This window comes from Glycine soja, chromosome 18, assembly GCF_004193775.1.
Source record: "Glycine soja cultivar W05 chromosome 18, ASM419377v2, whole genome shotgun sequence".
NCBI lineage: Eukaryota > Viridiplantae > Streptophyta > Magnoliopsida > Fabales > Fabaceae > Glycine > Glycine soja.
This window is the reverse complement of record NC_041019.1, coordinates 51,017,117-51,032,392: the sequence shown is the minus strand read 5'-3', so window position 1 is coordinate 51,032,392 and position 15,276 is coordinate 51,017,117. Positions and strand designations below refer to the sequence as shown.

Sequence of the window (15,276 nt, the reverse complement as noted above, 5' to 3'; positions counted from 1 at the left end):
CCAAGCAAGATAGTAACTGTCAAGAATCATGATTGCTACGTGGCTGAGTTTGGGTTATGAATTCTGGTGGCACAAGTTAGAACACTAATCTGCAACAAATCATAGGGACTTGAACAGGCTTGACCATGGAACATTTTTTTGCTATTCTAGCATGAATTCCCCCTCTAGTCCTTCTGTTTCCGTTTTACTCATGATTTTATTGCATGTTCCATTAATTATTAGAAACCTTATTAGCATTAACAAACTGACAGATTGATCAGTTTATTTTTAGCTTCATCCCTCCCTTGTTTTGTCAAATCAGATTATCACCCCGCCACCAATGACTTTAATTCTTTTGTAAAGAAATACTCACTATCCACTCATATATAAGTAAATTTTTACACTAATTAAGAAAGTTACTTGATATTATTTAATTTTCTTAATTTTAAATAAAAAATAAGATTATTTTTAAAATATCTTTGATTAGAACTAACTATCATGAATATAAAGAAATCATTGAAAATATAATTAGAATTAAATAAAGAGTGTTTTAGGAATGATAACATTAAATAAAATAAAATAAGTTAAATTTACTTGTATTTAAGTCCAACTTATAATTACTTATATATGGGTCTAGAGGGAGTAGTTCACTCAATTTAATCTTCAACACCTGAATTTTTTACACCCTAGTTCCTCCTCTCATTTTCTGCATCAATTTGTAAATTCTGCAAATAATTAGTGCTAGCTTCAAGTTATGTTAATATCTGTGAATTCTTTACAATGCTCTCACTTTAGCATTGCAGACTAGCTAGGACACCCTACATCTGCAACTCTAAAAGAAAATTCTCAATACTTGTAAATTCCACTACCTTATAAAAATACCATTGATTTCTATCATCGATGTTATGGAAAATATCATATATTGCTATCAAGTTTCAACTGCATCTACCACAATTTGCAGTAAACTCCCAGAACTCATCTACTCTGGCTTATGGGGACCTGTTGTACCAATGTTTTATAATATCCCCTCTTAATTATACTGAATAACAGAAAATAAATATAGAATCTCAAAATGCAATATAGGTTACGAAGTGTGCATTCTAGCCAAATGGAATACCAAATTTTTTTGGTTTCCCACATCTCTCATCCTTCGGAAGCAATCCTGTTTAAGACAAAATCGAACACTAAATGTGAATATATCTTTCAGCGGAGATTCAAACCTTGACTCAGCAGAGTAACTCTTTCTGCTAGACCCAACCCCTGTTGGTAAATGGAATACCACATGTCTCCAAACATGCCACTTGTAATGAGTTCTATTTTCGATTTTCTTCTAAGTTCAATTCCTCTTTAACAAATCTTATGTTATAATAATTAGTACGCTAATTTGGTCCCCAGTTCCATTTCCTTTGTGCCTCTATATCTGTTACAAGTTCACATGAAAAACACACGTTGGGTTTTCAGAATATATCATATGGATTCAACACACATTTAATTAGTCTTTGTGATTCATAACCAATTCTTTTAAAAAACCCACTGAAATTACCTTGAGGTTAATGCCAAGGCCTGAACACACACTTAAACCAAAGTTTAATGGTTATGTACTATAAAAAAATTTAGACCGTCAAAGTTTTCTTAACAAATTTTTGTTCAGAACATTCATTATGAATTTTTTTATCTAAAGATAAATATATAAATAAATAATAGATACGTTTTATTTAAAACTACATTCTTAATTTCCTTATGGTTATAACATATAACGAATTAATATTTTGCAAATAAATAATCTATTTGAAAAGAATATAGCAAGTAATGATAATAACATTGCTTTATGCTTGTCTCAGTCGCACAGAAGCGTAATCCTATACACACATTAGACAAACGAAAAATGAGAGAGATTCATGGTGGATTTAAAAAATGAAAAAGAAATTGAGAGGAATTTGGTGGTGGGAATGAAAGGTGAGGATTAAACATATGTAAGGTTCGTAAAATAAAGTAGATTTATGAATAATATTATGATGGAGTTTGGTATATAAAATGTTTTAATATTTAAATAATGCTACAAATTTAAAAGATTTTCATGATTGATAAAAAAAGAGAATATAAATATTCTTTAGTTATTGATTTGTTTATGAACATATTAATTTATGAATGACGTTAAATAAAGTTTTTCTGACATTCTCTTAAAAAAACATTTTCCTACATAGTGCAAATAAAACTACAAGAAGTGCATACGATACAAACATTGATTGTATAAATTTGTGTGAATTGTCGGAAAACTTGGGCAGGTGATAAACAAAATGAAAATGAAAAGAAATTGATAAAAATAAATAAAAAAAATCCACCCCCAACTCATTCCATGTTTACATGTTATTCGTGCAGCTTTCATCTCGTGTCACTTAATAATTTTTAAAAACTTATTTTTTTGAAAAAAATTATTGTAAAAGAAACACATACACTATTAAAAAATTCAAGTATATCTTAAAAAAATTCCTAAAAATTCTACTGTTAAATATCTCATTTTAAAAAAATATAATGGTAGTACTAAACAATACGTAATGATAATCAAATCATTGGAAAGAAAGAAAAAAAATTCTCATCCGTCGTGTTCAGTGCAAAAGATGTCATTTGATCCAATAATAAAAAAAATATTTCATCACATTGGTAAAATAATATTTTATCACAATAAGCTATTGTCCGTAAGAAATGATTGATTAGTATACATCATTGTGATTATATAAACTTCAGTCATACATATAAGAAGTTCATGAGACAAGTCAGAAAAATAATTGTTAATGTGGACAATGGGGACTTGAACATTTATATAAAAAAAACATATATCATGATGTTGTCAAGATCAATGACTTGGGAGATGTATTACACATGGAAAAATTTTATTTGTTGTCAACATATGACAACTAGGCTTAGCACAAATGTGCAATCAAGATTGGACCTAACTTTTTCGATTTGGACAACCCATTGATCTTAACTCAAACCTTATGCAATTGCATACTCACCTCTATCAGTTGATGACCAATTAATGTGATATGTCATTGGGCCAAACCCAACTCTTCCTCATCCACACCTACAACACTCCATTATTCGAATTCTTTACCGTCTCTTCAACTCCTATGCCACTCCTCTAAACTTCTGTTGATCAAACAAGTATTTTCGTTTTTTTAATTATATTATAAGTATGAATATGAGAATCTTAGTTCAACCATCTTTAACTAGATCTTTTAATCCAATTACATTTTTTATCTACAAAACTTTATTTAAGGAATCCAAATTGAATAAATGTTTTTTTATTTTTTTTATTATATTATAAGTGTAAAGTATTTACTAATTTTATAATAATTTTTACTAAAAATATTTTCTTTCAATCACTTTTATTTTTATTTTTATCTACGAGATTCTAATTCAAGATTTTATTTTAAAAAATCTAGACTCTGATAACAACATAATGTTAATACAAAAGGCTTTTCCATTAGGACTAACTTGCCTGCAACATTTTAAATACTTTCAACATTGTTCTCTAATTTACATTAAAGTTACACATTAGTATTTTATGCTAACCTTTAATGTAAATACTATTTACACAAATCGTTGAGGTGATACAAACCAAAAACATTTAAAAGAACTACATTTAAGTTGTGCTTATATTTCCCCTCATGAATTGGGTTGAAAATTGCTTATTAAATAGGGCTAATGCAAATAATAGTTTTGTTGCAACCTTATTGATATTGAGAAGCAAGAAAAATATGAATAATAACGAAATTAAATCAGATTATACATTATTTGCTATTAAGAAATATTTATTTCCTGTAAATTATATTTCATAAATTCTTAAAAGCATATAAAATAACATCGACCTAATTTTGATATCGATAGGCTCATAAATACCGTAGCAACTCCCATAAAAGCAATATTTATAGCCTTGTTCATGTAAGGCAAAGGAGTAAAAAAGGGGAAAAAAGAAAAAGAACTAAATTCTTTATATGTTAAGTGGCAGCATCATACAAAAGAGATGGGGTTCACAAATAGTATAGCATAAAGAAGTTTGACATTGACATCAACAAATAAGTTATGGGTCCTAATAATATTATATAGTCTCTTTAAGAAAAAATTTGGATTTGAGTCTTATGAATAAAAAAAAAAACGTGATTAAAAGAAAAAAAATCCCACTAATCAGTTACTAAAGATGATCAGTTAAATTTTTTTACGAAGATAGATTATCAGTAAACGAAGATTAATCATTAGTAAAACTGACGGAAATTAATCAACTTATTACAATTCACAAAAGCCTCATACACCAACAAAAAAAAATTGGAATAAGAAGATCAGAGACTTCCAACAAGTCCGAGACACCAACAATCTTTTCATTTCTTAAATGAGAGAGCAATAATGTAGAATGACCAATAACTTCATAAGTATACTATCTCACTAGTCCCGTGAGACTGAAGGAAAAAAAAATCTAAAGCTAACAAATGCTGTACTGAAAGATTTAAAGCTAAAAAGAAAAAAAGGGTACTTCAGCAAAGGTATGACCAAATTGAATATTCTCAACAAGGAGAATCATTGTGAGACTTAGCAACAGCTTGTGCATGTCTTGCCTTTGAATCATCAAGATAATTCTGATAGATATAAGAGGCAAAACCCCAAAGAGCCAAAAGCATAGAAATTATCTTCACCCCGTTCATCTTATCATGAAAAACTATAACAGCAGCAATAGGAGTTACGGCTAAAGAGACCGTGCTTATAACATTGGAGTAGAGAGAAGACACTAGGAATATCAAGCCAACAACACCAACAGAGCATACCTGCCAGGCTATTGCTGTCCAAACCAAAGTCATTACATAAGCAACATGTCCTTTCTGAAAACCTTTCATTTCTCCATGCAAAGTATGCCACTCCCCACTTGCAAATAGGCCTATGACGGAAGCACAAGTGGCTACGAGTGACGTGTAGATTTGCATTTGCAAAACAACAGAAAATGTTTCCTTCTTCAGAACCTTCTCAAAGGTTAGTTGCATGAGGGAAAGCAAAAGAGAGTACACTGCAGAAGCTCCAAGGGTACATAGGAAACCAATAATGTACTTTCCCATGGAGAGACCAGATGGTTCATCTGAGTCTTCATTAACAGCAAGGAGTGCAGCAGATAAAGTGAGAACCACTGTAGAGTTTATAATCAAAGCAGTGAACTTTTGAGAATTGATAAAATATGAGAAAACTGCATTGAAAGCCAACTGTGATGCAGAAATCAGGGAATAGGTAGAAGCTGAGAGGTATAAGAGTCCAGTGGAGTACATCATATTGTCAGCAGCAATTAAGATTCCAAGAACAAAATATATCAAAAGAATAATTTTGATGGAAGATGAAGCAGAAGTTGAAGCCTCTGGAGGTGAAGGAATTGTAAATAATGGAATGAACAAGATTGGGAAGGCAGCAGTTTGAACAAGAGTAGCCATCCATTTACTATTTCCACCCTGATCATAATAAAATCTTCCAAGGATAACAGCAGCAGATTGGCCCACTATAAGAAAGGCTATGCTGAGTGTCACAAGACACCACCATTGCCATCGCTTATATTTATTAAATGCTAATTCAGACATTGTTCCAGGCACGATCATTGGTTCTTCACTATCTGAAATTTGAAGCAACATTAAAGTTAGCATCTTGTTTAAGTATTCTAAAAGAACCAATAGAGCATCCAAAGAAACAGTAAATGCAAAAAAGACAATCCCATTTAAACTCAATACATAAGTACAGCATTACAACTCTGGACATAAGTTAGCATTTGAATATGGGTATATCAATGTTCAATCACATGGAAGAATGATTTCATATAGTATATACTGATAAAGACAAAGTTAATCAAATCTTTCAAACATAGTAAACCAATCCCAAACTTAATGCTCTATAGATTTTCATGATGGTAAATGAACATACAATTGGTTTTCCACAACATCGGCATTAGCCTTATCCCACTGGCTAGGATCGGCTACATAGAATATATAACATCATTGGACTTGGTTAAAAATCAAATTCCATGTCATATTATACAATTGGTTCTCAAATTGGAATTTTTTTAGTAATTAATTGAATGGCAACTTGGCACCGTGGGTTTGCACAAGTGATCAAGGATCTAAAATGAACTCTCATCTTCCCTTTGGATGGCAACTAGATTCCCCCTAAAGCCACTAAAATCTCACTCGGTGGACAACTCTCCTCAAGGAAATCTCACTCGGTGGTAACTTTTAAACTATTTTGCGCATGTTTGGATTTTAGCTGAGAGAGTTCAATAGTATTTTTACTCCTACAGCAACAATTTCTTATTGCTTCATTTTGTGCAATTCCCAATTGTGTATTAGAATTCACAAACTTACTTTCCCAAGTTTTATCGAAACATAGTCAAAACATCATAGTAATACACATAAACCAACCGAAACTGCATATTGTGTTAGAAAATTAAAATAAAATAAATGAGAAGAAAATGCAAAGCCTTACCTTAAATAACAAAACAACAATGCAATATAACATAACATATAATAAGTACAAAAAGGAAAATAATTTAAAAGAGAAAATAGCATTCTTATAGAGAAAACACCCTACTGATAGAAATTCTTACTGTGTTCCTCTCCCATTATACGATAATCCTTTGGTATCGAGTGAAAGAATCTTCAAACCTTGTTGTTGCTCTCAAAAAGATAATAAGTAGAAAAAAAAAGGACGTAAATTGTTTTTTTTGGGTTTATGTACTTTTGCTAGAGAGGAGAGGTATATAGGCATATATAACCATTGGAAACATAACAAATTATGCAACAAACTGTATTAATCTACTAAAAATAAAATCTTAAAAGATAGAAAATTTAATTTTATATAACTAATTCTAAAACAAATATTTTACATACAACCCTCGCTAAAGGTAAACTCTTTGGGAACAATCAGAATTCAGAAAAAATCTGCATACCCGTTTCCCTTAAATCTTAATGACTCAATTAAAAACAAAAAAAATCATGAAACTGATAACACGCAAAATAAATGATTTAAAGAAAACCCATATCTTATTTTTCTATTATCTATAAAGTTGGAAACGTAACAAACTGTGCAACTAACTATTCAACAAAGTGTTGGAACCGTAATAAACTATGCAACAAACTGCATTAATCCATTAAAAATAAAATCTTAAAAAAATAGAAAATCTAATTTTACACAACTAATTCTAAAATAAATATTTTATTTTATAAAAACAGAATTAATATAAGTAATATTTTTTTTTATAAATTTATTACTTATAAAACAAATATTTACTTAAGAGATTGTACCTCTCAGTCATCCATACCTACTTACATACAACCCTCGCTAAAGGTAAACTCTTTGGGAACAATCAGAATTCAGAACTACACATGGAGCCAAATATTAATAACCATGAAAAAAAAATCTGCATACCCGTTTCCCTTAAATCTTAATGACTCAATCAAAAACAAAAAATCATGAAACTAATAACACGCAAAATCAATGATTAAAAGAAAACCCATATCTTATTTTTCTATTATCTATAAAGTCTGAAATCCAAATAAATGAGATAAAACAGCAGAGGAGAGAAAGACAGAGGTACCCGTCATGTTGTTGAGAAGCTTCTGGGCGATGACGAGGAGAAGTTAAGAGAGAGAGAAAGGTTTTGAGTTCTGAAGAGGGTATAAGGGAAGAAGATGATTATCAATGAACCAACATGCGATGTCACTTTAAGTTGTCATGAATTGAATCGAATAAGATTCAAAGGTTTAGGTCCGTAGTAGAAAATGGCAACTGTCACTGTTCCCGCACGTGACACAGTCCAACGAAGAGAAAAAGTTGAATTATTAGGAAATTCAAGGAAATGAATCCACGTCACACTTTGACTCAAAACATTAAGTCATAGGATGTCTAACTTTTCTACTTACTCGATTCCATATGAGATTTCACCTATACTCCAACAATGCCCACAAGGATGTTAATCAAACAAATTTGGCTCTACAAAATTCAACCACCATCATCTCTATGCATGACTTGTCTCCCCCCAACCCAAATCCCTCCACCTTGCCCATTCGAAACCCTAAACCCTCACACCAAAAATTTCCCAATCCACGAAACTACACATAACACATACACATATCTCAACAATTACTACACCCAAGTTACACAACATAAAAGTTATCCCCTTTTGGTTTTGGTGGTGTGCGATGGCAGCAACACGATGGTGGTTGAGGCGACATAGTGTGAAGGTGATGTAATGGTGGAAGCATAATGGTGATAGTGGTTGGGCGATGAATATTGATGGCATAATAGTGGTGTGTTAAGGTGGTGGTAACACAAGAGTAGTGAGGTGGTGGTTGCATTGGGTGGTGGTGGGGGCACAATGACAATGGAAACAAAGTGAATAACAAGAGTGACCACCGTGCGTAGGTGACGATGGGAGTGAATGTGAGTGGGTGCATGGTGGGGGTATTTAGGGGTATTAAAATTATGGGGTACAAGTAGAAAAATGTAAGGTGTGAAAAGCAAAGGCCCTCGTTAGATTAGCCTAATTTAATCTTTTTTTTAAAACTTGTATAAAAAAAAAAAATAACGGGCCAAATAAGCTAAATGACTTTTCGGCTTGCATTTCACTAATCTATTAGCTAAAACTTCCTTGTAGCTACATAAAAGTTATTGCATCATGCATCCTCATTATTACATCTTGCATCATCCATTGCATTTGGGAAATTCCTTTTCAGACAAAAAATTGCTTCATGCATACCATAACATTTCGAAAAGCTTAACCCAAAATGTAAAATTACAAAAAACAAAATTGACAGTGGAAAGTTGCAAATTGTTTAGACAATTTCAGTTTTGTACCAATTTTAAAAAATCTTACGCAATTCTAGTCGGCAAAGACAAAAAATATCAAAAAATTGTAATTACAAGAAAAAAATGAATAAATGATCATTTTGACCATAAATAATAAGTTGATAAAAATTTAGTTATTGAAAAAATAAAAAGTATGATTTATTGGAATGTATAAAAAGTGACAGAATTATGTCTTGCATATAACTTTCATACAACTAAATTGAATCTTAAATTGAATCTTAAATTGAATGTCAATTAAATTCTAAAAATATAACTTATTATCAAATTAAATCTTAACATTACAACTTAATGGTTTCATAACTTATTATCAAATTAAATTTTAACATTACAACTTAATAATAAAATAGTCTCATTTAACTCAACAATCAAATTACCATACTTTTTACCCATTAAAAAATTAAATTACAACTTTCATTTTTTTACCGATTAAATTGTCATTGATTTGATGATTAAACCTTTTCTTAAAAAAAAACTACAAGTAAATAAGCAACTTGTGAAGAGTTTAGTTATTTACGTTGCTCCCAACTGGCCAATTTCACCAAAGCTCCTCACACTCACTCATTTTGCAAAGCGAGAGAGAGAGAGAAATGGCACTGAGGGCAGCCGTAATCCGCCACGTTCGTGTGCCACTCCAAGCCGCTCCGAAACTGCAGCCATGGCGTGCCATGTCATCACACGGCGACGATCATCTCTCCAAAGAGGAGGTCGTCGAAAGAGTCCTCGCTGTCGTCAAAGATTTCCCCAAAGTCGATCCTTCCAGGGTTTGTGTCTTCTTTTTCTGCCCCTTCTTTTTTTTTTTTTTCTCATGGTTTGTTGTATCGTAATTGTGTAAAGAGAAAAGAAAAATGAGAAATGGGTGTATTCCAAATTGTCAATCTGCTGATTTTTTTTCTTCAAATGGGTTGTCCCAAAGTTTGGAAAATTGAGGTGTGTCCCTGGTCGTTTTTGTATTGATTTGGTCCAAAGGGTTTTCCCAAAGATTGGAAATTTAGCTCAATGACGATCTGGGTGGTGCTTGTGTTCTTAATTGCCGTGAAATTTGAGTGGATATTCTGTTGATTTGGCTAAAAGGGTCTTCCATCTTTCCAAAATGTGATTTTTCCCCCCAATTGCCATCTAATTTGCGTTTATATTTTGTTGTCTTAGTTTATGTTAAAGCTGAAAACTGTGTATTGCAAATCGTTAGTTTGTTGATTTGATCAAATGATTTCCACAAAGTATAGCTCAATATTGACCTGGGTCACTGGGTGGTGTTTGTAATTTTAATTGATGTGTAAAATGTGAAATGAATATCCCAAATCGTTGTTCTGTTTATTGAGCACAAAGGGTCTTCTCAAAATTTGAAAATTTACCTTCTTAACCATCTGGCTTGTGTTTATGCTTTGTCGTCTTATGTGAAACTGTGTATCCCAATCTGTTGATTTTGCCATAAGGATTTTCACATAGTCTGGGTAACCATATGGGTAGCGTTTGTAATATTAATTAGTGTGAAAAAATGCATATCACAAATCATTATTCTGTCAATTTACCCAAAAGGATCTTCCGAAAGATTGATAATTTGCTCAGAGCATATCAAGTGAGGGATGAGAGTTTCACAAGAGTGAATCTCAACTGTATAATTCAAATGGATGGTTAAGATTAAAATTAATTAAAACAATCTTGACCATCTATGTATGGCTGTATGGCCAAGATTAACTCCTCTCACTGTAGGAGACATATGGAGTTAATCTTGGTCATATAACCATACATGGATGGTATTGTTTTAATTAGTTTTGATCTTAATCATCCTTTTGAATTATACAGTTGAGGTTCACTCTCTCATCTCCCGGAACTCGGCATACTCCTCATGTATTACCATCAATAATACTAATCTTAAATGTTAAATATCTCTTGGTTCTCTTGTATCTTTAAGATAAACTGGGCTGGAAGCAGCCACACTTTTCCTCAGTCGATCTACTCATGAAATATGCAGGTCATGCATTAAGTTGATCTGAAGCAGTGTCACCCCTAGGTTATTTTACATCATAATGAAATGCAGCATGTTATAGTATGCCACTAAGGATAGACAGTATGAACTATCTATGTGTTCTTCCACTCAAAGAAACTAATTTTCATTTCAGAAACTTCCAAAATTGTTTTCAGAACATCTTTGGAACCAAGTCATCAAAGGCCTTAGATTTCTGTTGCTTTTCGAAACTTCTTTTAATTGCTGTTCATCCTGTATTACATGCACTTTATAAGAATGCTTCTAACATTCTCTTTAATTTGATGCATGTTCTTCCATTTTGCATATTTGTTCATGCAGCTTTCTAGTAAATTGTAGGCATTGCAGTTAATATTTGGTTTACTGTTTTCTCCTTCTCCTCAGGTGAGTCCAGATGTACATTTCCAGAAGGATTTGGGTTTGGATAGCTTGGACAATGTGGAAATTGTAATGGCACTAGAAGAGGAGTTCAAGCTAGAGATCCCAGACAAGGAAGCTGATAAAATTGACTCTTGTCATCTTGCTATTGAGTATATTTCTAACCATCCAATGGCTGGTTAACTAATGTGTCCTTTTTTCCTATTTGACCTCATGTTGAACTTAAGCATCAGTGCAACCTTGAACCTTCCCCTTACTTTCACTGGATGTTTGTTAGTATGTTTTCCTTTTTCCATTTAAATTGGAGTGAAGGGGCTGGTTGTTTAGAATAATGTGAATTGTTCAGAGAAGATTTTTTCAATGAAAAACTGGTACTGGGTTTTTGAAGGACCATAATTTCAACTTTGAAGTTTTGATTTTTACTTGCTAAATCTTGTGATCTACCAGGTTAGCACCTGTAAATGGTCTGGTATGTTGTGCACATCATGAAAGGCCACGTAGGCATTACCACCCCTCATATGCACTCAAATTAGCAGCCAACAAGAATAGGTTGTGACTTGTGAGTTAATAAGTAGATATATATATTTTTGGAACTCATAGTGGTAGATCATTGAAAATGTTATATATTTCATAAAAAGTTATTTGGAAGAAGTGATGAGAGATAATTGCAGGAGTCCAGTACCGTGAAGAGGAGTTAAGAAGGGCATTAAAGAAGTTATTAAGACATAAACAATGTAAGGAAATATTTTTAACCGAGTGTAATCATGGGGCTCTCTTCCGGATTGGTTTTACTTGGTGGGATATTGTTCCAAGTGTTGTTAGGGATAGAAATGTCCTTCCCAGTTATATTCTTCCCCTCTTATTCATTCCCTTTTGGTTTTTCTTCCTCTAAAGATATTTGATTATTTGGTGTGTTGTTGCTGGTTAGTAGACAGAAGGGTGTCAGTGTCAATATAGTTGGGATACTTGTGAAGAACATGATAATTGCTATTGCTTGCACATATCATCCGAGTTAGGGTCCCTTTCTTTTTTCTTTTATAATTAGTTTTGTTAGACCTAAATCTTGAAAACGATTTTCTGCTAGTTATTATTTGATAGGGATACTGTGGTTTGATGAATACTTTGCATGTTTTTTCTAATATTTTATGAAACAAATTGTTTAAAAAAATTATATATGCTCGAATTAATCAACTCGCTTGTGATCATGTTGGTTTGATTTGGTATGGAGAAAAAAATTGCAAATTTAAAGCATATTAAGAAGTGTCTCACTAGTCTTAAATTTAAATTTAAAGCATATTAACATGGCTATTTTATCATTGGATTCAATTTTATTTTCCCAAAAATTTAAATCAAATCGACCCTAGCTTCCTGCCATCATCCCTAGTCTACACCTCCAAACTTTCTTAAAAACAAACGATATATGATTGGATATAACAAAAGATAATAAAACAAAATGTTACATATTTTCAATACATGTCTCAAGTGTCATCTAGAAGAAGCATATTAAGAAGTGTTTGAAGGATAGACATTCCAAGTTAAACCATTCGTATGAAGGATATCATCTAAGGAGACATTCTGGAAAATAAAAGATTAAAGAATAAGGAATACACTTCTACCTTTCGAAGACTTAAGACAGCTCAAAAAGACTATTTGTAAGCGTTGTGTCTGAGGTGCTGAAAATAAGATTTGACAAAAAAAAAACATTAAATGAAACATTTTATACTGAATCAGGAATGGAAAAGTCTCTTATACATTACACCACTCAAAACCTTTAGGGACGTTATAAGAAAAAAAAGTTGACGCCCATAAATTATCATTCCGAAAAATTATGAATTATGAGAAATTATGATTCCTAAACTAAATTTGTTTAATAGGTCATGAACATTCTCATAAAAGTTTTCAGAGAATAAATATTAACATAGTATTTTTACCATAATTTTTTATTATTTATCACATAAATTTTACAATAATAAAAATTATTTTCTAATTTGGAAAAGTTAAATTCTCACTTCTTCTTCTCATGGAAATATTTTCATCAATTTTTTTCAATAAACATTTTTTATAAAAATATTATTTAAAAAAAACAAATCAAATATGAAAAACAAACATTCATAAATTAAAATTCTCAAAAGAACTAAATAATTCCCTTATATCAAACATTTTCTTAACCTCACTCATCTTATAATTAATCTGTTATAAATACAAGTGTGTGAAAGAGTAAATGTTGGTGGCTAAACCTTGAATATTTACTCTCTAGCTATCATTCTTTTGTTCTTTAAAATATAATTACAATTAAAAATTGTTTTAAATAGATTCTCATTAAATCAATTATTTCATTAAAATGATAATTTTTATTATAATAAAACAACTATAAATTAACTTTTATTTTTTTAGTATAAAAAACCACTAAATTATTTTATATCAAAATCACTTTTTTTTTACTAATACATAACAAGTTGGGTCATAAATTAGCATGTGACATTATTAGTTTTCTTCCAGAGTCGTCAACACTTTCGATCATTATGTAAGGATGCAAGCATGGACCATTTTCTTTTTTCTTCCATTTCGTTTTTTAGCTAATTTTCATACTCTCTTTTTTGCTGTCTTTGTCTTTATTTATACTTTTTTTTTTAATGTTTTTTCCCCGTTTCGTTTACATTTGTTGATTGGTCTTGTTTCGTCTTGTTCATGCGTCACAAAATGTTCTTTAAGAAAAAGTGCTTCTCAAAATTAGTTTTAAAATATTGAGGTCATATAAGCTCTGTCCTATTCTTAGTATTTAAGTAGCACCTACATAACTTGTAGCTATATTTAATCTATGTTAGCTTTTCTCTTTTGTCTTTTACTTGTTTGTTTTGTTTTGATTTTTTCTACACTCAATATAAACGTTTTCAAAATTTGAAGCATATAAGCTCTGTCGTATCCTCATATGAATGTATGATTATTCTAATTCCCTACCTAATTTTCATAATTAGAAAATGTACAGTTGGGGCGATTGTGATTATGATATCACGTGATGCAGACACAAAGCAGTACCACCCAAAAATAATTTGTTGCGGAGTGTTAATTAGATTGAATTCTTGCTTTTTCTGTGTGGTTATGCTAACTAACGAATATTTTAATTATACTTGTTACAGAATAAAAAATGAAATATTTCTTAATAATTATAATATTTAGTATGTTAAAATTTAAAATTTTAAGAAAAATCTATTTTTTTAAAATCATTAATAAAATGTTCTACTTGTTTACTATTAACTTCTTTTTTAACATTAACAAATGATGGATAAATCAATTACTATTAGGGCCGAACATTTTATGGGCCTATGATAAAACAATAATTAGAGATTTTTTTATCATTTAAAAATAAGTTAATGGTCCGTATGATAAATATATATTTTATAGAAAAAATTATACACACGCTCTTATTAAAATAATATATTTTATTACATAAAAGAAATATTTTTCCTAATAATAGATACATACAATATAAAAATTTTATTTTTTTTGTAAAAAATTAAATTTTGTTAGCTTTAGTGCTGGAAAAAAAATAGGAATTAAAGGAATTTTAGAAAGATCAACAGATAATTGTCTGATTTTTTTTTATCCATCTTTCGTATGGACCGGGCGCGCGATAGCCACACAAATCAAATCCTAGAACCGCTCCTGCTTACTATGTCCTAGTTAAAGTATTTTTTTTTTATAAAAAAAAACTCAGAATATCCATTTATTAGAATTCAAAGATTAATTTCTTAAAAAACTAAAATATATATAAGAGATTGATCTCTCTTAATAAATATTTTTATTTTATATAAAAAAATATTTTCTATACATGAATGATAAATCCTTAAAAACAATATTGACAGTCAATGTTACGTGCATCCAGTGACCTACTTGAGTTTGAGGGTGTGTACTTACATCTTTCATTTTTTTAAATTTATCAATAAATTTTTTATTCTTTATATTTATATAATTGAATTTATTGATTTTATTTTTTATAATTTATTCCTACTCATTAGGGTCTTGGTTTCCTCAATGCGTGCATCATGTTG

At 30.7% G+C, this 15,276-nt stretch overlaps 2 protein-coding genes across 2 annotated transcripts; one reads left to right on the top strand and one right to left on the bottom strand.

Moving 5' to 3' along the window:
• Nucleotides 1–4,336: 4,336 nt before the first annotated feature.
• On the bottom strand, nt 4,337–7,983 carry LOC114395959 (probable purine permease 11). Its single transcript, XM_028357824.1, has 2 exons — nt 7,595–7,983; nt 4,337–5,620 (listed from the first exon to the last, which is right to left on the bottom strand). Exons 1-2 carry the CDS (start codon nt 7,599–7,601, stop codon nt 4,539–4,541), a joined length of 1,089 nt encoding a protein of 362 aa, XP_028213625.1. The 5' UTR covers nt 7,602–7,983; the 3' UTR covers nt 4,337–4,538.
• A 1,395-nt stretch (nt 7,984–9,378) lies between these two features.
• LOC114395122 (acyl carrier protein 1, mitochondrial-like) lies at nt 9,379–11,629 on the top strand. Its single transcript, XM_028356829.1, has 2 exons — nt 9,379–9,626; nt 11,234–11,629. Exons 1-2 carry the CDS (start codon nt 9,453–9,455, stop codon nt 11,408–11,410), a joined length of 351 nt encoding a protein of 116 aa, XP_028212630.1. The 5' UTR covers nt 9,379–9,452; the 3' UTR covers nt 11,411–11,629.
• The last annotated feature ends 3,647 nt before the right edge of the window (nt 11,630–15,276 follow it).